A 23,039-nucleotide genomic window follows, 5' to 3' on the forward strand; every position below is an offset into this window, starting at 1 on the left:
GAGGGGAAATCCATTGCTAAAAACAAAATTAGAATTGGGAAATATATTTAGATATGGCCCAACTGAGAAAAAAAACCAAGGGGAAATGAAAGATAAAAACAGTTCCCACCTGGAAAGGAAAACATCCCAAGCAGGATGGCCACTTCAGCATTGCAGCTGCAATTCTAGCCTAAACTACTACTAAACTCCAACATAGAATAGTTCCCAAAGGGAAGAAACCCTTTTGTCTGGAACATAGAATCTGACTTGACAAATCGGTAACTGTGACATTTGGCACAGGTGTCAGAAGAAATACCCTAAATGGGCCTTGCCAATAAAGTATACTTTTAGATCACCAATACAAGCACCAGGAACCACCTGAGTGCTCTGCAGAATAGATACCACCTGAATGTTTCCTGGAACAGACAGTGAAATATCTAATGCCTGTTCCCAAAAATTCAGCTTAAAGATGATACATCTTAAGTTTCTGTGCTTCAGGCATGGGAGGCAACAGGCAGTAACCACTAATTTACTAGACCCAGTCTCACAGGTGCTTTCTCCACACAAGCAACAATTCCAGGTGAAAGATAAATTTAGGAACAAAGCAAAACAAACAGCATGCTAGATTCTGAATGCATGGGGTGAACATAAAATAATGACTTCAATACCAGTAAGTGGGAATTCTTCCTCTACCACATCCTCTTCCCCTTCCCTTCCCTCATCAGAAGGTGCTATGCCTAGAACTGGCACAGACCATGGGGTAACCTTCTCAGGCTACAAAGAGTCAGATTTCAAAAGAAACCCATAGGAAACAGAGAATACTTCTTTGTTCAAGCATGCATTTCAGAGAAAAAAAAACCTAATCCTAAAAAGTCATCGACAATGAAGCCTGCTGTCCTGATACAAGAGAGAAATGTTGTTAATGCCCTTGGAATTTAGCCATCCATCCACTTCCCTTAATTTCCTTATTACTGTTTTAAGCACAAGTCACCCTCCTCCCCTCCCAACAATGAGCCTTGAATTCTCCAACTTGGAAGACTTGAAGGATTAATACACTGCAAAAGCTCTTTTTAGCTGCAGATAAAAGGCACCTAAGCCCAGCAGAGGTTTAAAGAATAGTATTTATTTTAAACTTCTCTGACATAAAAATGCATAGTTAAAGAAGTCCCTACATTTTCATCCTAGCCTTTTTCAGCAAATTCAGGAGACTGTAAATAAAGCCAAGATGGTGACCATGGGCCCTAAATCTCAGTCTTCTTCTAGTTCAGCTTTTTACTAGTTCTGCATGAAACATACCACTACACTTATACACAACTTGCCGAAATAACAAGTCTGCTTCCTAAGAACTGATCCACACGGTCCTTTTCAGGCAGAGACAAGTTCACTTTACATTCATGCCATTCTCCAAGAAACTAGGCAGATACTACTAACTCCTAGCTAAGGTGACAGTTGTGAACTAGCTTTTGGTCAGTTAAGACCACGGGCACAGTTAAATTGCATCTACTTGTACGTGAAACTACCAGTTCTTGCCAGAATAGCTTGCAGAGTAACTCCACAAATGTTAGCAATAGAACTGTAGAATTGCCCAGGCCGGAAGGGACCTCCAAAGGCCATCTAGTCCCACCCCCCCGCAGTCAGCAGGGACCCCCCCACCTAGACCAGGTTGCCCAGGGCCTCGTCGAGCCTCACCTTGAATATCTCCAGGGATGGGGCCTCAACCACCTCCCTGGGCAACCTGTCCCAGTGCTCCACCACCCTCACAGTGAAGAACTTTCTCCTAATCTCCAATCTAAATCTGCTTCCCTCCTGCATTCTGATAAGTGCAAAAAAAAGCCGTTATTTGGAGAGGAGAAATATTTCTCATTGATTCATTTAGTGGCTAAAGAGGAAAATCCATAGAGGATTTAGCCAGTAAATAAAAGAAAAATACTTTTCAGCAAAAAATTTTGTTCTGATACACACAAACAATTTCATGTAAATTGATCACCCAACTACTACACCCGTTCATTCCGTATTTGCTTGATTTCTCTGACTGTTTCTACAACTGTACAGAGTGATGAGAAATCTGTTGCGTGCGATTACTCTTTTTGCACTACTTCTTCCTCGGACTTTTCCCCCATATGATCTGAAATTATTTTTCTTAATTCTAGGATCACATGTTTTTTCAATTCACAATCACATATTTTTCATTATAAGGGAAGTTTCCTGTGAACATCCACAGATCCCTCAATTCAACATAATACCCAAAGACCAGCACCTGCCGAGCAGCTGGTGTTTTAGCCCCTGTCAGAATCATAGACATCCCACTGCCCTATCTGAATTATACAGTAGCTATTTTTGTGGTTGTGATTTTGATCGTTTTCTGCTGTCATAGCTGTTTTTTTAAATGTCCGTAGCTATGTAGCCAGTATTCGACTGGAGTCAAATTAATGGCCAATCAAATGCATTACAGTACAACTAAAAAGCAGTGTAACATGAATTATGTGCTGAATCAGAGAGTACTAATATTAACTCTTCTGAAGACTACAGTATACTACAGTATTATACAGAAAGGTGATGGGGAAAATTGTCATCTTCAATATTTACTATTATAATTCTGCACAAGTTTTTCAAGATTAATACAAGATACATTAAACACATGCAAACTGGAAGGACTTTTCAACAATAAAGAAAGAAAGCAGAACTACAAGAAGAAACCAAGCTGATGAACCACTAAACAAGAGGCTAGTGCTGATAAAATTAAATTAAAATTAAAAAGCTGATCTGCAGATTTTACATTATTTATTATTAGAAGCATGTACTGATGTTGAGACCAGCTTGTTGAAGCCCATAATAAGCAAAGTCTATCTCTTACGAGGCAGGTCTGGTATAAAAGTTGCTTTTGCTTAAGTAGCAGTGTGCATACATGCAATATACAGTGCCCACGGACTGAAGGAAGAAAACAGAGGAGAATAAAGGAGGAACTTAAAACCTATTCCTTTCAGACAGGGACATATGAAGACAAAAATCACCCTTCAATCTCAGCATCTCTGATCTGGTTCCCAGAATACCAACATTGAAGCCCATTGAATACCAACATCAATTAGTTAAACAGAGATTGAAACCATGCCCAAACCACTGACAATCATTAGGGGCTCACTTTATAAACGAGCAGAAGCATCGTGCAACAATTCCTTGGGCAGCAGCAGAAAATGGAAAAAAAAAATATATATATATGAGAAGAGAGGAAAGGGGAAGAAAAAAGAAAAAAAAAAGATTAGTTGTTGCACCAGAGACATAACATTGTCCCAATACAGTAAGTCACCACCTCTTTTTTCCCCTAGAGGAATGAGTGAGTATAAAACTAGCATTACCACATGTGGGATTCCAAGAACAATTCAAAATAATTCCTTGGCTCCTTTATAAGATATTGAACCCGATCTCATTTGGACAACATCTTCTAAAGAAATCAAAGAGGCGACCAATTTAATATTAGTAACTGATGATGACAGGAGGTTGCAGCAGAATATCGTTTCACCTTGTAGCAAAATTTCTATTCATTTGAAACATTTCATTGTGCAATACAAACTCTATGAGCTGCTCTCCAAATGCAGAAACAAGAAAAAGGGCAAATTGAGCACCAGACCCAAAGTCCAGATTCACTAAACTGAAGATTTAGTGGAAGACAGAGATACTAGATGCTTCCCTGACCTGTTCCAGACAGGTTCAGGTCACATTTTTCAAAGGTGCACTTATACTTCCAGTTGAATTTCAATTCAAAAAACAGGCTTCCTCACTTAAGGTTTTAATACACCCACTATCCATACACCAAAATACCCAGTCAAAAAACAAACAAACAAACACACACACCAAAAGGTAATATATTAATGGCAAAGCAACAGAATAATATTTACTACTGTTTGTCTGGAAATCATGAAAGCCACAAGTAACTGAATTTGGTTTGAACTCTGGAATTATCTGTCTAAGAAGCAGCCCTAAAACACAATGACATTCATTTTCTTTTTAATGTTTGTCAAAATTCATCACACTTTTTATAAGCTAAACTGCAAATTTTTCCACTGAAAAACCAAGTATGCCAACTATTTTCAAATATAAATATAACATTTGAAAAGGAACCACAACAGGTAGAGCACTGTATCTTCCAAATGCTCAAAATCTGGAACATACATATTTCAGCATCTGTTCTCAGTCTACATTTATTTACATAGGAGATATCTGGCTCTACAAATTAAAGAAAAAAAACAAAAAGAAAGCAAAAATTAAAATGTACTATGTCTGAATATTTTGTATTAAATGCTGCTATGTGTTAAGAAAAATCCATTTGCATCTTACCCTTTAATAATACCACTGTTATCCAATTTAGAAAATTTTGAAGGACAAACATGCAAAAATTGTCATCTTTTCACACATATCACTTGAAGAGTGGTTTGAGACCCACCAAGAGAATTTTAAGCCAGTGCTTCCGAGTAGTATCAAAAGGGCAGATTCGGTATTTGTGTAAGTGCTGTTATCCACAGAAGTTAAATACTCACCAGAATATACCATATTCAATTATCTTTCCTTTTAGCAAACATGTGATGACAAAACAAGGATATAGATACAATAAGCTCAGAGATGAAAGGCAGAAGACATGGAAAGACCCATTCCATGAATTCAAATAAGTGCTGCTGGAAAAAACATTTGTACATGGTGCTTTTTTTTCTAACGTTGCTCAAGAAAGTAAGTTTAAGTGTTTGCTCACTGACTGAGCACTGAATCAGTACATACTGACTGTTACCTATTGCACATAGAATCTTTGCTATGGTTTGGAAAATAGTTTTCCTTTAGGTTGCAATTTAATGCAGTTCTAATGGAAAATGATCCTGCCTGTAAACAAAATAATTAGTTCTTGCAAGAACGTCTGAGAGAGGTGTCTTGTCTCTCTCCTTTTGCAAGCAAGTCACCACACCTAGGTCACAGCCTTTTGTACTACAAATTTGCTCTCAGCAGACTTGAAGTTTTAAGCCCGAATGCCAACTGCTGACCCTGCCTAGGGCTCCCACCAAAAAGTGGCCAAGACTGAAAGCTTTTGGCAGCTCTCACCTTCTCTGGCAGCCCCACTCAGGCTGGGGCTCTGTGCTTTCTCCCTCTCCAAACTCAAACCCTAACTCTAGATGCTAAATCACTGCTTTCAAATTAGGGTTTGTTTATTATATAAGGAATGAGGCAAACTGTATTTGGCACTTTGGTCTGCCAGTTAAATACACGACACTGAGCTTGCACACTTGTTCAGTGATTTCCAACAGCGCTCACTCGCTCAGTTTGATCCCCACTGATGGTTACTCGAAGGCTCAAATAGAGTATCAAGGAGAGGGACTGCATACTAACCTGGTACCCCTGGAAGAAACTGAGTATCTCCTTCATTCCGGTGTTATAGGGCAAGCCCTGCATACGGACTAACGCTCCGGGCTGGGGCAGAATCGGAGTGTGGGTGGCAGTGGCAGCAGCAGCAGCAGCTACAGCTCCTGGAGGAGCTGCAATATACCCCACCGTGGTAGGGGATACTGGAGGGCTGAAAGAGAAAGAGGGGCAAAGTTGTTATGAAAACCAATAACTGGGTTTAGTACTCTGAATAGGCAAAGTTGAAACTGAAAATTTACATTTGAGAACAAGCCCAAAACCCACATAAAACCAAGCAGCCCTGATGCCAACTTCTCCGTGGACCGACTGACTTTCTCTTCAGGATCTCATAATTTTTTTTTAGAGAAGGGAGGGAAAGGAAAATAGCTAACATTTGTGGTTGAAGACACAAAGAGTGGCATTTGCTGTTTCACAGTGGAGGAAAAAAATAGTAGCTGCAGATGACTTTTCTAAGATCATGAATAAAACCATAAATTAAAAAAAAAAAGGAGGGGGGGAGGAATCAAAGTATGAAAAGCAGGCAAGAGCCCACATTTGGTACTTCTGAGCCACAGAAGAGTAAGTAAAGAAGTAAAGTAGCATCTCTGGTCAGGGCTTGTCTAGCAATTTACTAGATGCTTGGGCTAGGAAGTGTCACAAGCCCAGGAACTGTCAGTGAACAAGCTACTGCCCCATGGACTCAAGTACCAGGCTTCAGTGAGCCACGTTGATAGCATCTGAGGGAAGGGAAAAGGTGGAGATCTTCTGCTTTGCTTACACACCGATATAAGAAATGAAACGTAGTACACACCCACGATGAGTCTTTCAGTGTGGAAACAGTATTGTAAGTTCAAGAACAAACTAAGGGATGAGGGTAGAAGCATGTATTGACACAGCTTCTCACTCGGCCAAGAAATAGACCCGCCTCGATGACACTGCCCCACTGCCAAAACCACTGTTAAATACTAGACTAACATTATCATGAGATTCAAACAGAACCTACAGAAAAGCCAAACTTCATTAGATGGCCACAGACAATTGGTTAAAATGGCTACTGTCTCTGCTGGTGAACATCAAGTTCCCAGGATTATCTACAGAAGTACAAATTTAAGAGCAGTTCTCAGGTGACCACACAGGTGCCTGCTCCACTGCGGTGAAACATCAAGAGAAGTAGCTAAGCCTAGAGGTTACCTGGGATAGTAGGCTGTGTAATTCATATAAAGCTGAGCAGCCTGAGCTGGGTAGTAGGTAACAGCTGGAGGAGCAGCCGCGGAGGCCTGGGGAGCCCTGGTGGTTGGCAAGAGGGCTTGTGGCTGGTAAAGTGCTGCTTCTGCTGGGATCACAGCTGCTGTTTGGAAAGCAGCATAAGCTGGTGGAGAGAGACCTAAAACCAAACCAGGACACAGCAACAAAAAAAAAAAACAAAAAACAATCAGAATGGAGATCTCTGCTATAGGAAAGGAATTATTCATCCCAATGTGATTAATACAATCCAGACGTGACTAATGAACACTTGTACAAAGGATGCTCTCTAGCCTCTCCCCTGGAGCCCCCTGCTACATCACCATGAACGACAACTGGGGCACTGGAAATGAGCAATTCCTAAGAGTTCACAGCTCCTAGAGCTGAGCAGCCTTGTCCATATGCAAATGGAAAGTAGGGAACTTCAGAGTTATTCAGAGAAAGCATAAAGCCATGTGCGTAGAGAAAGCCGGCGTGCACACCAACACACTCTCTGTTCTCTCTAACAGAAGTTGTACTCTGTGGGACAAAAGTACCATAATATTAGCTACACATGGGCATCCACAACTGCTGACCATGAGTCTTCATGCATAGGCCTCCTGCAACTTCAGAAACTATTTTTAGGATATAACAAATGGAAAAAAGAATACCCAACTAAATCACTAGTCTGATGCATTTTGATGAACAAATACCTGATTTGTATAGGAACATTAGGCTTAGCTTGGTGTGCAGTCAAATTGATTTTATATACTATATTTGGCAGCTTTTTACTACTTTGCAAATGTACATCGGTATCTGCTTTGTAGTGACCAATTTGAGACTAATTAGAACAGTAAAGTTCCATTATGGTTCTACAATAAGTTTTACTATAACCTTAAATAAAACAAACCAAAAAAATTCCATCCAACTTCACCATTCCATTGTCTATTAACGTATCATCCCAGTGGGTGTCTTCCTTCAAAAATAAGCCCATAGAGTACCTTCCATATGCTCTAAGGCAAGTTAGCAAGAGCACTCATTGGCAGCTAGAATATAGAATTTCTCCCCCTTTTAAAATTCCCTCTAATTCCAAATAGGTTTCACTACAGGCAAGTCTACCGCAGAGCTCAGAAGAACAGTCCACCCATAAAAAGCAAAGTGTGCAACAATTTCACTGGCGAGGCCTCGCTGCCCTCTATTCACCACCGAAAAATACAATAAAAATGCCTCAGATCAATCCCGTTATTGCCCCAAGGGAACAATTCCAATCTCAGCACGTATACAGATAGATGATTATTGATTATGGCAAAACCCAAGTCAAAAGGCGAAAGGCCACAGAGCTTCAGCACCTACCACATATCAGCCTTTAGCAGCAGAGAGCGGAAGAATTGGAGACTTACATGGTAACTTACATGGCGGTGGGGATAAGCCACTACGATTTAAAGTGCCACCCATTAAAACAAAGTTCATCTCCTCTCCTGAACACTGGAATACTTCCACATAACGGTCCTTCATCATTTTTTTGTGACATTTTTGAGCCACCATAAAGGCTTTGTCAGCAGATTTCATTTGGATAAAAGCATCACCTGACGGTCGTCCCTAAGGGAAGGGGGGAGGTAAATGAGCATCAGTCAATCTTGTTATTGAAGCACTCGGAGCACAAAGAAATGCAGAAAGCACCAAGATCAAATATCCACTGAAAGTCTGTATCGTTCTTCCTCATCTGGCACCAATGACTAATAGCAATTATTTTTAGGCAACCAGCACCCAGTTAACACAAGCCACTTCCGTCTTCTGCAGGAAGAAATAGAGAATAATTTAGCATGGAAACAAAGTTTGGAGGCCTCTAATCCAAACGCTGTTCAAAGCAGAGCGAACTTCCAAGTTACACCAGGCCTCTCAAGGCCGCCTCTGCTTGAAGCGCGAGCGTCTCCAGGGGTGGGGATTCCACAGCATCTCTGGGAACCTGTTCCAGTGTTTAACCAATTTCTCATTGTGGTTTCTTTTTCCCCCTTCTTTTAACCCAATTGGAATTTTCCTTGATGCAGTTTATTAATATTGTCTCTTATTCTTCTGCTGTGAAGCTCTAGGAAGGGTCTGGCTTTGCCTTCCCTTGTAGCTACTTTTCGGGTAATAGCACAACAGTGTAAAGCTCCAAACATGCTTTGATAAAGACCATAGCTAATTCCGAAAGCGAGTAAAGCTCCAACAGTGTAAAGCTCCAAACATGCTTTGATAAAGACCATAGCTAATTCCGAAAGCGATTTCCAGGTCTGATTTTCTGCAACCTGAGAGACATCTCTGTGTGTATAAAATATTAAAAGTTTCAACAAAAAACCAGAACAAATATAGTAGAGCTCTCATTTGTTTTCTTTAATGCCACATTATTTCTGTGGCTAATAGAGTTTATTTTTTAACACAAGACAGCAAGGAAAAAAATCCCTGTATGTCATTAAAATATATCCAAAACAATTTTTAATTATCAACTTCCTTTAAAGCCTGAGAAATCTCTAATCAAGTTAAAAGTTAGGAAACCCTAGATTTTCCACAAATACCACTCAAACAACACAGCTGCCACTGAGCAGGCCCTGAAGCTGACAGAGCGGCCACGCCACCCAATGCAAGACATTTCTGTCTTGTGTCTTTCCAGCACTTGATGAAACACAAGGGACTATTTAAGAGAGCCTCCAGGATAAAGCTATCATTAAAAGAACAAGCTTCATCCTCCCCAGTCTTATGCATACATATATAGAAGGAAAAACAAGTGCGTATGTAAAGGGGAGGAACAAAAAGACAGGCAAACAGAAGAGAGTATTTTCTCAAGGTTATGGGGACCTAAAGCACAGCCAGGAACACGTAAGCTACCCTGACTTCTAACGCCCCCCGGTAACTGGGAAGTGAGCCCTCCCATGCACGGAGCTGTTACCTGTTGATTAAGGACCATGTGAACTCCGTGGGGCTTGATATCAGCTGTGGCATCTCCCATGAATTCCAGGATGTCGTCAATGCCAGCAGTGTAGGGCAGGCCCCTGAGCCGGACACAGTCCCGTATGCTGCCCGTGGCAATGGTGTAGGGCGGGGGTATGACAGGAATGATGGGAGTGGGGAGAGTGGGGATCAGAGGTGTTGACATATAGCGATTAAGTACCTGTTGGCAAAAAAGCACATTGACAGAGATTTACACATCGTCTGGCTGAGCACAAACCAATTCTCGCAATACTAATGAATCCACTCCCAGCATCAGAGAAAAAAAAACCCCAAACCTTCTTAAACCAAATTATTGTGAATAGTCTCCTGTTGGGCACTTGAAAGTTTAAAACTCAGAAGGGGAGAGGGGAAGTCTAACAAATCTAATTTGCTAGACCCTAATAACAGTTCTTTCTAATTTCTTTATAAAGAAGTTAAAAGCCAATTACAGTTCATTTTAGAATATCCTGACAACAAACATCTGAAAATCAGATTTGTGCTAATAAACCAGTATTGTCACATACACTTCTTTCTTACATTAGGGTAAATTAAAAACAGTTATTTTAAAAGAACTGAGACCTGAAATAACTAATAAGTAAAAACACTAGCTGTAATTAATTCGTAAAACCCAATCGGTTGAGTGAGGGTACTCAATTTTTTAACATGTTCTCATCTCCAAGTACAGGGTTTCTGGGAAGAAAAAAATAATTAAAACAAAAAGAAAAAAGGATAAGCACTACAGGAGACCTTTATCTCAACTTTTTGTTTCTCTTGACTCATTCTCAAATGACAAAAGGACATAACTTGCCGTTGGGGTCTACTGCTGAACAATATCTTTAGCAATGATTATTGAAAATAAAGAAACACATTCCACTGAAAGAGGTACCAAAAAAGAGGTTACAGAGCTTTAGTTTTGTCAACAATGATTCAGCCTACAGAGGCTGTCTCAACAGAATCCTTCCTTCATGAACCTACTTGTAGCACATTTCAGGCCAGAAATCTCCCTCAGCTGTGTAAAGAATATTGTAATTACTTTGCATTAACACTAAGGAGATGAGAGCTGGCTTTCTCTCTCGTAATCACTCAAACAAGCAGTCTGTAATTCTCAAAAAAAAAAAAAAAAATCACCTCTTGCTCAAGCAGCAAAAAAAATTAGGGTGTCACCCTAGGCAGCTGTCATAGAAGAAGCATTAATGATGTATTGGTAGAATGTAAGTTTTATCCAGGTCTCCCTAACGAAAGTGAGAGCAAAGGCTTGGTCACTGTGACTGAATATTTTAGCATCATTCTCTTTGAGGAGGAGAAAAAAGAAAAAAAAAAAAATCTTACCATGCTATTTCATCTACTCTGACATGCAGCCAAGAATCTGATATCAGGGGGGTAAATGGCAAGTTTGCAAGTGTGGATATTCTTTCCCTTGCCCCAACCCTTCTACAGAAAAGGCTTCTTGTGTCACATAGGTCAAAACAGTAACTGCATTAAGTGGTTATGTAAAGTCTCATAATGGTTCCCTTTGACATTATCAATCTAGAAATATTCTGTGTCAGGTAGAAAAATGCAATATGTGATGATTTTCACCAGCTCAAGTTGCTGGAGCCAAAATAATACACTTTTACCAGTTTAAGAACTGGTGAAGGATAGGGAAAAAGTGAAATATATTACCTCAGGAAAACAAATATTTCACTTCCTTTCACCAGAAGTCAGACACATCTTGGTAACTCTTCCTACAACTGCTTTGTTGGAAACTAAAAGCTGTTCTAATGCATCCAGATTTGGATTTAATGTTAGAAATTCTATACAGGGAGACCAGAATTCAAAGACAATGCTGCAGCTTTTCAAGAAGTGCTACATCAATGCTGTCAATAGAGTATATTTTTAGAATTATTTTTGTGATATCAGTCAACCTTTAAGTAGAAGGGAAATATCCAGTGACTTTTACTTTACAACCTAAGGGATGTCAAAAAACCAAAAGTGGCAGTAAAAAAGGCAAAAAACAATACTGCGCAATTTTCCATGCCAATCAGGAAGCACATACTGCCCTTTCTAGAACTTCACTTTAATAAAATAACTCTCACGGTTGTCTACAACATATTTGCGTGCAAGTTTTAGAAGAAACATTTTAATTGTTAGGGTTCGAGTCCCACAGCCAGTAGTTACAACCTGTTGGACTTCGGCCGCTGTGCTCCTGAAGAGTTCAATGTAACGCTTTCCAAGTATTTCTTTGTGCTTTTTAAGTGCATTCTGCGCATATTCTTCACAGGAAAACAACACAAATGCATCTCCTGTAGGCCTGCCATCTGGGTACTTGACAAAGAGAAGTCCCTCTTTCCCTCCTGTGACTGGGCACTCTGGCCCCAGGAACCCCAAGACATCCTCTTGAGTAGCAGTGAAAGGAAGGCCTCTCATCCTGATGATGACTTGATTCTCCTTAGATAAGAACTGGGCCACTTCATTGGAGGTGCCTGGCAGGAGGAGAAGAACATATGGTCAGCCAACAACATAGGGCTATGCTGGGGAGCCAATTCCATAGGACGCAAGAGCAGCAAAGCACGAAGGAGCAGTATAGGAGGGTAAGCAGCTAGCAACAAACCCACAGAAGACCTGAGACACCACTAACTCCCAGTAATCTATTTTGAAGTGAAATTCCCTTACCCTGAAAGCGTTTCATGTTTTAATGAAATTGGAACAAAGATGAGATTAGTGTGAATTTATACAAGGTACACAGATGCTGCCACTGCAAAGGCTCATCTTCCTCCCAGACAGCAAGACCTGTCTGTGAACATCACAGCCCAAATGCTCACAGCTCAAATTCAACCGCGTGAAAACAGAATTTGACATGGTCAAGTATTCTTGGAAGGCAAAACAGGAAAAGCTACTTCATTATCCGTTTGTGTCCTCAGTCAAGGGGGGGAAGAAAAAAAAAAAAAAAAAGAAAAAAAATCAGAACTAGAACAATAGTCCTCTGAACTTAAGTAATTACACTGAACTCCAGCATCACTTACCTCCTGCAATTTTTAAGAATTCTTCCCCAGTTGCTTTGTAAACCTTAAAAAGAAAAAAAAAAAAGAAAAGAAAAAGACCACACATGAAAATTACAGCATTCAGCTCTAAAACACACTCACCCTTCCATGTGTGAGAGAATTTCATTTTGGTACTTTGAGCAAAACAGAAGCATAGTTTGTTCTCATTTATAATCTAAAATATTCAGGTTGGTCTCCAAAGATTTGTTTGAAGTCACTGCTCTTTACCTCAATGTATCTGCTACCCATGTGATGCTTATGTCTTTCCAGTGCGAGATCTCTCTGTTCAGAATTGACAAACCGAACTAATGCCTCCCCATTTCTTCTTCCTTGAGCATTCAGACAAAGAGCCACACCACCTCTGGAAGGCAAAACCAACAAAAAACATAAACTTAGTTTGAATCTTTAATACATTTAACAATTGCATAAGAATAGTAGAGAAATCAGACTTTGTAACACGGAGTTTACAGACTGATAAAGAAATTGCTACTATCCATATTTAATTTTCATTTTTAATGTAACACAATAATACTGCAGAATCAGCTCCAGTGAGATCTTAGAGCTGATGCTGTTCACCACTTTCTCAACTTCCATGCAGATGTAAATTTCCAAGCCCTTCCTATCATCTCAGAAACACAGATTTGAATTTTCTCATACCTCTAAGTAAAAAATGGTATTTTCTCACTGCTGAGAATTTGGAATATATATCTCTCTATATATCTGTATATACAGATATACACAGAGGTGTACACACAGCAGTCATGTGAATTTTTTTTTCCAAACAGCACTTGGAGGTTGCTGAATCTGGCCTGTTAGGAGGTATAGCAGAATGCTAAAGAGCTGGCAGAAAATTAAAGCTTCTGTTATATCTTGAACTTTGCCTTGATTAACACAGTAGGATTTCTCCCTTTAGGTACCAGCAATAAATGAGCGTATGTTAATTTTGAATTGATAAGTCTCTTTTCTTCTTCACGCACTTTGCTCTTTCTTGCACTCCTACAGCTGGTAAATCTGTTCAATTATCACGACCAGCGGGTAGGAAGAAGCAAGTATGGGGAAAGACAGTAAAAGGGAGGACTCTGGTGGGGGGCGTGGGGATGTGTGTTAAACAAATATTAAAAGAACTTGACATTAAAGACAAAATGACAAAGCAAGACAAATTCTCACTATCTTACTTGGCAATGTTGAGTCCTTTGAAAAATCGAGCAATGTCTTGGTCTGAAGACTGCCATGGCAAACCTCTGGCACGTATTACTGTCTCACTGTCGACTGTTTCAGATTTACTACTGCACAGAAAAAAAAAAAAAAAAGAAAAAAAACCACAGCCAAAGTAAGCTTTAATATAGGTTTTCCACTATCTTACCAAATTTCACTTTGCAATTAATTTAGCTTGTTAATCAGGAGTATACTTGCAGTTGGGACCCTTCTAATTCCATTTCTCCTTTCGATAAAGAATGGAAAGATAACTGGAATAATCTTTTTCTATACACAACACCTAAGATGCACTATGTTGTCACCACACTGCAGTTCCTTAAACATAATAAAGAGGAAGAGTGGCTCACAGTGAGGCAACAAGGAACTGGCCTAATTTTATTTGGAAGATCTAACAATCCAACATAGATGGTTACAAGGCAGTCCTAAATATCAGTATGTTAATTATGCTTAAGATGTTTCGCTCTCCAGTTACTGCAATGTATTTGAAAACAAAGAATGATTCTGTTTCCTCTCTCCCTAGACTCCGCAGGCAACGTAGCGTATTAGACCGCTCTCCAGAAGCGCCACTCCGTGTACGGGGTGCACTAGCCATTCCCCCTGTTGACTTAGGGAAAGTTCACAAATATTTCTTCACCGCTGGGTAAGATAAGTCACCCTGGCTGCCACGCAGAACAGAAGCTAGAGAACAAAGAGCGCTTCACTTTCAGTGACTTTAAAGAGACGGACTCAAGTACAGCATTCATCACACCAGCTGGGGTCTGTCCACCAACCAACCCGCCTTCACAGTGACCACGGGGAAACATTCTCAGGCTCTCCCTGCTCTGGGCAAGACTCATCTTTGATTGCAAACAATCATGACAAGGGCACTTACCAAGGACCTGTTTCGTACTTGTACTTCACAGTTTCAGGCTCAGTAAATATGTGATCTGCAACAAAACAGGAAGTTTAAATATAACCGAGGTCAGAGATTACTTAAGAATGACAGTACCGCTGCCGGTTTTTACAGAAAAGACAGATTTTGGCATTCTGTATAAATAGTTCACTTACTACAACTTTCAGAGAGCATGCTGAAAATGATAGCCACCATGGTTTTCACTTGCCACACGCCAAAGTCCTCCTCTGTTTCATCTGTCCCTAAGCCTAGATCTAAACAGGCAATTATAGAAAATAACAGGTTTGCACAATCATTTATAAACAAGTCATAAGGCTTTTCTGATATTAACACAGAACTGGTAATCAAATTTACTGGTCTTCGCAGGAACACGTGACCATTAGACATTTGTTACTGTGCTCATAAACTGGTTAATATTCACTTTAACGGTCAGTCTGAAAACTATTGATAGCTTACATCATTTCCGTGTTAACAGTTTAAAAAAAAGAAAGCAAACCAAAAGAGAGTAAGTTCCTCTCACTTCAAACATAACTGAACTTTAACCACATTCAGCTAGGCCACAACAATTCTAAAATTTAGATGTAGGATGTTGGGTTTGGGGTTTTTTGTTTGTTTGCTTTGTTCTTTAAATTAGTTCTTGTTTTAAACTCATTTCAGTCAGGATGATAGAAGAGGACTATTGCCAGCTGCAAACAGCAGAAGCTTACAGGCCAGCTGGTGCCAAAAAGGCCCACTGACAGCTAAGCCTTTCCTTCAAGACCAAGTATCAATACAAGACGTGTTTTTCTTTAGTGGATTTACTGAACACTGTCAGAAGTTGTTAGACTCAAATGGGGGGAAAAAAACCCAGTATTACAAGCAGAGCTCCTCTCCCCAGCACACACTTTAGCAAATGTTCCTTCTATTTTACCTGTGAGTTTTTAAAACCCACATCTTAGTTTAGAACAATGAAACCTGTAACTATGACAGTTTAAAACCTAAAGAAGTGTAGTTGATTCTGGTGTAAAAGCTGCAGCAAAAGGATACATTCTGCCATGGTCTTGATGGTCTGATCTTTCACGGGGGCTGAACTAGGGTAGCAAGTGTGAAATTCTTTGCGCAGGTCATAAAAGGAATAGAAGCAGTCTGACAGCAGGAAGTTCTACAAGAAGACAAAAAGTTTGTTTTGTACACAACATGCCTTTAAATTCCAATTAACATTTTTGGACTGAATGAGGCAGCTTCACAACAATCACATAGTTGCATGTCATCAGCTTGTCTACAATAGACCAATCCTTTGTAACACAGTTCAAATTCCACAGCCTTACAGAAATAGATCTCTAGATGAGGGAACCCAAATAGCTTCTGAGAGGCAGACCTGTGCAAAACAGCTAGACAGGACAGCTGGGGAGTGAGAAAAAAAAAAAAAACACACATAAAAAATATCTAGGTTTTGCTGGTTTATAAATACTTCCGTTTAGGATACCGTATTTTCTCTTTTGTGGCTATACTGAAAAGCAATATTGTACCAAAACATGATAACAAAGTTTAAATAAATATTGTTACAGTGTACAAAATACCTTCCAGCAACTCAAAGACATTTATTCATTACTGTTGTGCATTGGATAAGAACTTTAATTATATAACATTATTAAACAAATGTTTAAGCAGCCCTTCACTCAGACATGAGCTTATTTTCCAAGGAATAAAATAAGTAGTTCTGGTCTAATTCACTGTTTTTTCTCTCATATTCTCCAACTGTTTTACTATATAACAGTTTGACTTTGGTCTAGCCAAACAGCACCCATCTTTGTAAGTAAAGAATTGAGGAAAGTCACAAGGTAATGCTTCCTAGAATGCTAGGAACAGCAAGAGCTAAAGTCTGAGTCTTACTAACATTTAATGTGCAGGAAGAAGAACTTTCACAACTGAAAAAGTATTGAATAAAAAAAAACAAGCAAAAAGAAAGCAATACAGCACTAAGAGACTCAACACTTGATCCAATATGGACAATCACTTCTTCCACATCATTACAGCATTTGTTTTGTTTTAGTCCATTTGTTTCAAGATGGAAGCACAAAGAATTACCCGCAATCCACGCTGCAGGATGGCATGAAGTGAGGAAAAAAAGAAAGAAGGAAGAAGTACTATCATGTTTGAATGTTAAATAGCATTCCTGTTTCCCTGCTTGCTTCATCCCTACACAAACATGCACTTTTCATAAAAAGCCAGTGTTATGTTTTAATATAACACAAATGCCAAACGAATATTTGTAGAAACTCAGCATGAGCCAATACCCTTATATAGAGAAACAAAATACAACGGATCAGTCAACTCCTTCCATGTCAGCAGCTCCCATTCCTGTGGGGTTGCTGCAGACCCTGCCCAGCGAGCCAATTCCAGAGCCACCACCAAAGGCAAGGTTCTGCTCCCTGTGCAGGACAGCTGGCCCTCAGCCCTTGCAGGAACCTGGAGTAGAATCTGCTGCTTCATGTGGGAGCAGCCAATAAGCTGTAGCTCTGCTTCCCCTGAATAAATGCAGATGGGAAACCACTGGCACTCTCCAGGGCAGGTCACTGCCTGTGTGTTTAGTCTCTATAGGACATGGACACATGGCTCCTACCAATTTCACATCTTGGTAGAAACCCGTGGCCTTCCATGGAACCTGTGGTTTAGCTCCAGCCAAAACAAAGCAATACTTCTCCATCACCTCTGCTGAGGTTAGACCTGTACCTTTGCTTCCATTTCTCGAGACACAGAGTTCAAAGGACTTGTATTGTTCCTGTCTCCATCCTGTCTTTCCTAATTTTCCTCTCTATTATGCTCATCTGGGAGTCCTCAAGTACTGTGGCTGACTTACAAGAGCAAATTCCAATAAATACTTCTCTGCTACTCAGGGCTGAGACTGGAGGGGGATCATCTTAAATATTCGTGGAACTTGGGAATTATAGTTCCCAAGGTTGAATTGAGTTGCTCATCTCAAACTCACATAAGCCATTTTCTTTGATGTCCTTAAAGCACAGTACCGCCCTTCTGCATTAATCCTGACCTCATACCTTCTTAGATGTTTCTGGGTGGAGGACTTGTCGGATGAGTAACTGGCCATCACTGCAGAGTGTATAAGAGCTCCTTCCAAGTACTTTCAAATCACTGGATACCAGCTGACTAAACTGAAAAATAAAGTTACAAACTTCATTGTACAGATAACTCCATAAAATGAGCAGTTGCCATTATTACAAAACTTTTTTTGAAAAAAAAGAATGAAGGAGAACATATGTGGGCTCCTGAAAAAGGCAGGCGAAGAAACGATGTGCATTTGCAGAATAGAAAATAAAGTATGGCAAAAAGTAGAGATAGGTCAATACAGAAAAATTATTACTGTGAATTATGGGATTATAATGATAATATTCAAAATCTGAACTACTTACAGTAAAAGTGATAAAATATTTGAAAGTAAAAACCAAAAACCTGTCAAGATCAATCACAATACCAATTTTGCAATAGCCTTTCTTCACATAGGGCATCTTTGACTTCAGTTATGTCCTTAATATTATTTTTTTTTCATTTGAACTTCAAAAAGAAAAATCTACCAATCAGGACTGACTAATGTTTCAATAGTTATATGCTAAGAAAAGCCAAAATAGTTGTGGTCTAATACCTTCAAAAGTGAAATTACAAACAAGTCAGACTGAGGCCAATCAAAGTTCTTGGTAGAGAGACTAGTTCTTGGTAAAGTGTTAAAAAGACTAGATAAAATCATTCCCTACCTATGGGATGGACTACCTCCAATATGTTAATTCTCAACAGGAAAGGGTTCTATCCGTCTTGTTCAATGTTCTTTTCCATAATTACACAACAGTTTCTAGCCTTTTATTACCTCATACCAGTGCTGAATTCCTTGCTCATAATAGCCAACTATTGCATTATAGTAATTTAGCATACCAGTGCTAAATTCCTTGCTCATAATAGCCAACTATTGCATTATAGTATCTACGTGTATCAAATCAGTAAATAGTAGCTTGTTAACTAACTTTCAAGGGGAAAAATATAATTATTCTGGGCTTCTCTCTTGATGCTACTCCCTCCCAGGAAAGTATCACCTCACAAACAAGGCAATAATTAACATCATGATACAGTAGCCACCCACTACTTTCAGCAATAGCTTGTAACTCCAAAACAACCACCCCCAAAAGAAAATTACAAGCTGACTTGAAACTCAGACAATATCTTTATGCTGTCTTTTCGCCCGTGTTTGGGGGGAAAAGAGGGTTGGTTTGTTTTCTCATCAACACATGTGAGACTTCACATAGTTACAATCTCTGCTCAGGAAAGATGGTGTCCTAATGAACCCATCCCACAGCTGCACAGTATTCACTGTGTGAACCAACGTTGCAGCATCCATGTCTCAAAGGCAAGGCTCCGTGAGGGAGAAACCACTTATTGAACCTGATTTAGTAGGAGCAGAGACACAACTATCCAGGCTTTATTTCAAAATAACTGCTCAAACCCAATTCATGCCCTTTTCTAGGCTTGGACAGGTGACCAGTGTTCCACCACCATTAACTGCTGTAGTAGTGGCTACAGAGAACTGAGGGGCAAAGTTGGGTAAGGAAAGGCTCTTACATCAGCATCTTGTGCAAGTTGCTTGATTTGCAGATATATATATGTATGTGTATCTATTATATATATAAATGATATTAAATATCAAACAGAAGACATTTGAAACTTTTAAGAGGAGTGAAATAACCCCCAAAGGGCCTTTACAATGCAATTCTTTGCACACTACCAAAACTCACAGAAACAGCCCAGGTTTTGTTCCTGCCACAAGTTGAAGTCTTGAAGAACATGAGGCTATAAAGCAAGTCTTGCTTAAGGATGATTTAAGAAAATTGAGATCTGAGTGTGCTCAAAATATCTCAGCTGACGTGTAAACACCAGAAAAAGAAGGAAATTCCAGAGAACTCTAAAGGAACCACTTCAGAAACACAATTTTGGGGACTGCCACTGTCATAGGCCAACAATAAATATTCTCATCTCAATAAGAGACATGAGGAGAATCTGCGTTCTTACTGAAAGCAGCACCTTATTATTTTCTGTTTTAACTTCTGGGCACAGTAAAGAGCAAATATTTGTAAAAAGGGATTGGAAATGGCGATAGGAATTACCCTCCCGAAGGTGTACAGGGATTCTTGCCAAAAGGAAGCAGAGACCTACTGATGAACAGTAATAAAACGCTCCCCAAACCTTCAACTTTGTACCCTGGGCTTCTGAAAATGCACAAGAGCCCATATAAAAAAAGTGCAACTAGGGAGCGATTTTGATCGGATACAAGAAAAAAATCCAACAGACACAATTTGAGGGAAGCAGCAAATGTATGCAGCCTCCTGCTTTACCAATAAAACGTAAGAACCACATTTCAAAAAGCCTTCACCAAGTTAGAAAACAAAAGGAGAAAAATGTTTGGAGAAGGGAAGAAATACTCAGGCAAAATGGTGTAACTGAAGATGGTAAAAATGAAGACTGTTGCACTGAAATAATCACATTTTTTCAGATGTTGTTTCCCCATACAATATACAGCTGAAAAGACAGATACACAGCACAATTATTTCCAGAAGCCCCGTGAGAAAGACATCAAGAAAAGTAAAATATTACATAAGGACACTAATAAACCCAATACTCCAAGTGTACTAAAGTTCAACAAAGGCACAAGAGACAGCAATTGTTTTTATTTTTAGCTGAGCCTAAGTACTTTCACTGCATATTTATTAAACGTCAGTGGGAATATTCAACATTGCAAACTCCTTTCCAATGGGACAATTGACATGCCAAAACAATTCTCAATTTTCTTACTAGAGGCCACAGCTTAAAGTGCCTTAGACTATTTTTAAAATAGAAGTTTCTAAATAAGCACTCAGCAAAGCCTGCCAACCTTGTGGCATTTTATCTTTTTCAAACTTTGGGGTGTACCACTCCAGAATAGGGCAAAAGGAGTGTGGGAAGAATGGTCAGGAGACATAAGCAATCCTTCCTGCTCGGAACAGCTCAGCTATGGCACGGGGTACCTGAGGAGAGAGACGGGGAAGCAGGGTGTGAACGGGAAGATTGACCCGAGAGAAGAGCATGGGGCAAACCAGCAAACACAATAGTGCCGCAGAGGAACAACAGATATTTGAGATTAGCCTGAACTGGCTTCTTTCATCTACGTGAGATGTCTCCAAATTCTGCAAAGGTTAAGTCTGAAAAGCACAGCTGTGGACCTGCTCTCATTACTACAGATTGCACTGAACCTTCAAGTCTTTCAGGCAGTAGATACAGCCCATCACATGGATCAAAAGGAGTTAAAGCAACCAACACAGATGTGTACATAAAGCCACACTGAAATATAATTTAAGCAATTCAGTGCTCCTGTGGAAAAAGCCATCTTCAGCCTCCTTTTTCGCACTATGAATTTCAGGAAGCATCTCAAAAAACAACCTTGAACTGGCACACACCCAAATGCAGCAAGCTAAGGACAAGTTAAGACCAGTGCCAGATTTACATTACATTTTTCTGTCTCACATGTTGAGCAACCTGTCCACAACTCTGTCATTTCCTAAATTCCATCCACATCTCCTTCACTCCACCAATAAAAACCATCTCAGCTATTTATCTCCTGTCACTCATCTTCATGCTGCCCTCCATAGCACTCCCTCACTTTAGCATGCAAAGCTACCCCGCCTTGAGACTTCCTCCACCCTCTGTCTCCCCTGGTAATCTACTCATTTCATAGCAACAGAGTAATACAGAGTGTTAATTACCACTGTCTGCATCTTGCAACCAGCCCTCATTTCGACTGCAAGAGCCACAGTGTATTGGCATCACCCTCCACCCCTTATTGCTTATTCCACCAGCTCAGTCCCTCTAGTAGAGCTCTGATGAATCAGACCATATGTTAAGGAGCGTGTTCAATAACTCAATGCTGAGATTAAAAAGTGAACAGAGAAGAGGAAAAAAAATCAAACAAGCTGCTCTGCTCATTTACCTCCACGAAACCTAAACCAGTTCTTAGAGTAAAAGGTGGCGAGAGGGAGAGAGAGAGAGAGTTTGAGCACCAGTCTGAAAAACTGGCTAAACAGGATTTTGGTCCTGGAGCTGGGAGTACAAAGAGAGCGAAGAGACACGTTTCACCAGCAGCAAAGCTGGAGGAGAGCCAGCCCAGGCTGCTGTGTTTTCTGCAAATGAATCCCAAGTGGCTGAAGTGACACAGCCCCCTTCGTGTTGCCTTAGGTATAACTTGAACAAAGCTGTGAGTCTCAGAGAAACAAGGAGACTCCTCATTAAGCTCTTTCTATAGTTATGATGCACAAAGCACTAAAATAAATCTCTGGCTATTTGAATATTCCCATTTCCCTAACTAAAAATAACTCTCATCCTTGAGAAAGGCCACTGCATCTGTGCTGTGTCTGTGCCTGGCATGGTCATGAAATATTGAGACAATTCAGTTGCAGAAGGCACCCATGCCATCAACTGAACCATTTCTGAGACACCAAGATACTCCAGGAGATCCTCTCTTTAATTCCCCTCTGAGAAATAACAGAAAATTTGACTCCTCCTTACTCATCAGCCCTTCAGCAACTCCTTCAGAATTAAAAGCATCCTTGCAATTTAACTAGGGCTGGAATGTTTTGCTGATGCAGAACATAAAAATCCAGAAAGAAGCTCAGCTTGTAGTCATGCTTAATCTAGACATGCATCTGTTCCCAAGTAAAAAGATGAGTTATTAGATCTATCAGTATTCTTTGCACAAAGGATGGTCCTCACAGTGTGGGGACCTGCTTTCAACTCAGTAGTATTGACAGACATATTACTAAATTGCCCAGAGATAACAATTTGGTGATTACACATGAATACATGATCAAGTTTCTGCCAAATTAGCAAATCAAAAAGTGCTCATTCTGACTTCTATGCCATCTTTAGACTCAGGTGGGAAGACAAATCCACCCGGTCCAGCCAAATATGAAGACATGAGACAGACAGATGATATTTGATTTGATACAAACCTGTCAAAAAAAATATTTGAACAGGCTTAGCGTTCTAGACCACTTTCACCAAAAAACCCCAGAAAATAACAAAACAAAACAAAAATCCCACCTCTAAGCGACAACAACAAAAACCCACCACAACCACAAAACCCACAACTTATTCAGGAGTGACATCTTTTGGTCATTTTTAAAAGGAAAGCTGTTGAGAATAACTTAGATTAGATGTTATTCCGGCTCACCTAGGCTCATATATTTCAATATATTCTCTTGAGCTGATACAAATCATATTACTAACATGTAACTGTCCTAGAGAAAATGAAAATAAACTTCACAGAGCTGTAAAATACACTGTTTGAGATTAAAACA

At 39.8% G+C, this 23,039-nt stretch overlaps 1 protein-coding gene across 6 annotated transcripts in view; it reads right to left on the reverse strand.

Moving 5' to 3' along the window:
- ESRP2 (epithelial splicing regulatory protein 2) overlaps positions 1-23,039 on the reverse strand; it is a 48,532-nt gene that overhangs the window by 8,118 nt on the left and 17,375 nt on the right. For 4 of the 6 annotated variants that reach the window (XM_014942552.1, XM_014942555.1, XM_014942549.1 and 1 more), the window contains exons 4-15: positions 17,709-17,822; positions 15,700-15,814; positions 14,829-14,927; positions 14,653-14,707; positions 13,742-13,852; positions 12,795-12,927; positions 12,549-12,591; positions 11,707-12,008; positions 9,506-9,727; positions 7,980-8,178; positions 6,550-6,742; positions 5,347-5,530 (exon numbers count right to left, since the gene is read on the reverse strand). In XM_014942552.1, the coding sequence (XP_014798038.1) occupies positions 5,347-5,530; positions 6,550-6,742; positions 7,980-8,178; positions 9,506-9,727; positions 11,707-12,008; positions 12,549-12,591; positions 12,795-12,927; positions 13,742-13,852; positions 14,653-14,707; positions 14,829-14,927; positions 15,700-15,814; positions 17,709-17,822 (1,770 nt within the window). The remainder of the gene's footprint in view (positions 1-5,346; positions 5,531-6,549; positions 6,743-7,979; positions 8,179-9,505; positions 9,728-11,706; positions 12,009-12,548; positions 12,592-12,794; positions 12,928-13,741; positions 13,853-14,652; positions 14,708-14,828; positions 14,928-15,699; positions 15,815-17,708; positions 17,823-23,039) is intronic. The other 2 variants (XM_014942553.1, XM_014942554.1) reach the window with 2 other exon arrangements.

The sequence above is a fragment of the Calidris pugnax genome, unplaced genomic scaffold (assembly GCF_001431845.1).
Source record: "Calidris pugnax isolate Ruff unplaced genomic scaffold, ASM143184v1 scaffold28, whole genome shotgun sequence".
NCBI lineage: Eukaryota > Metazoa > Chordata > Aves > Charadriiformes > Scolopacidae > Calidris > Calidris pugnax.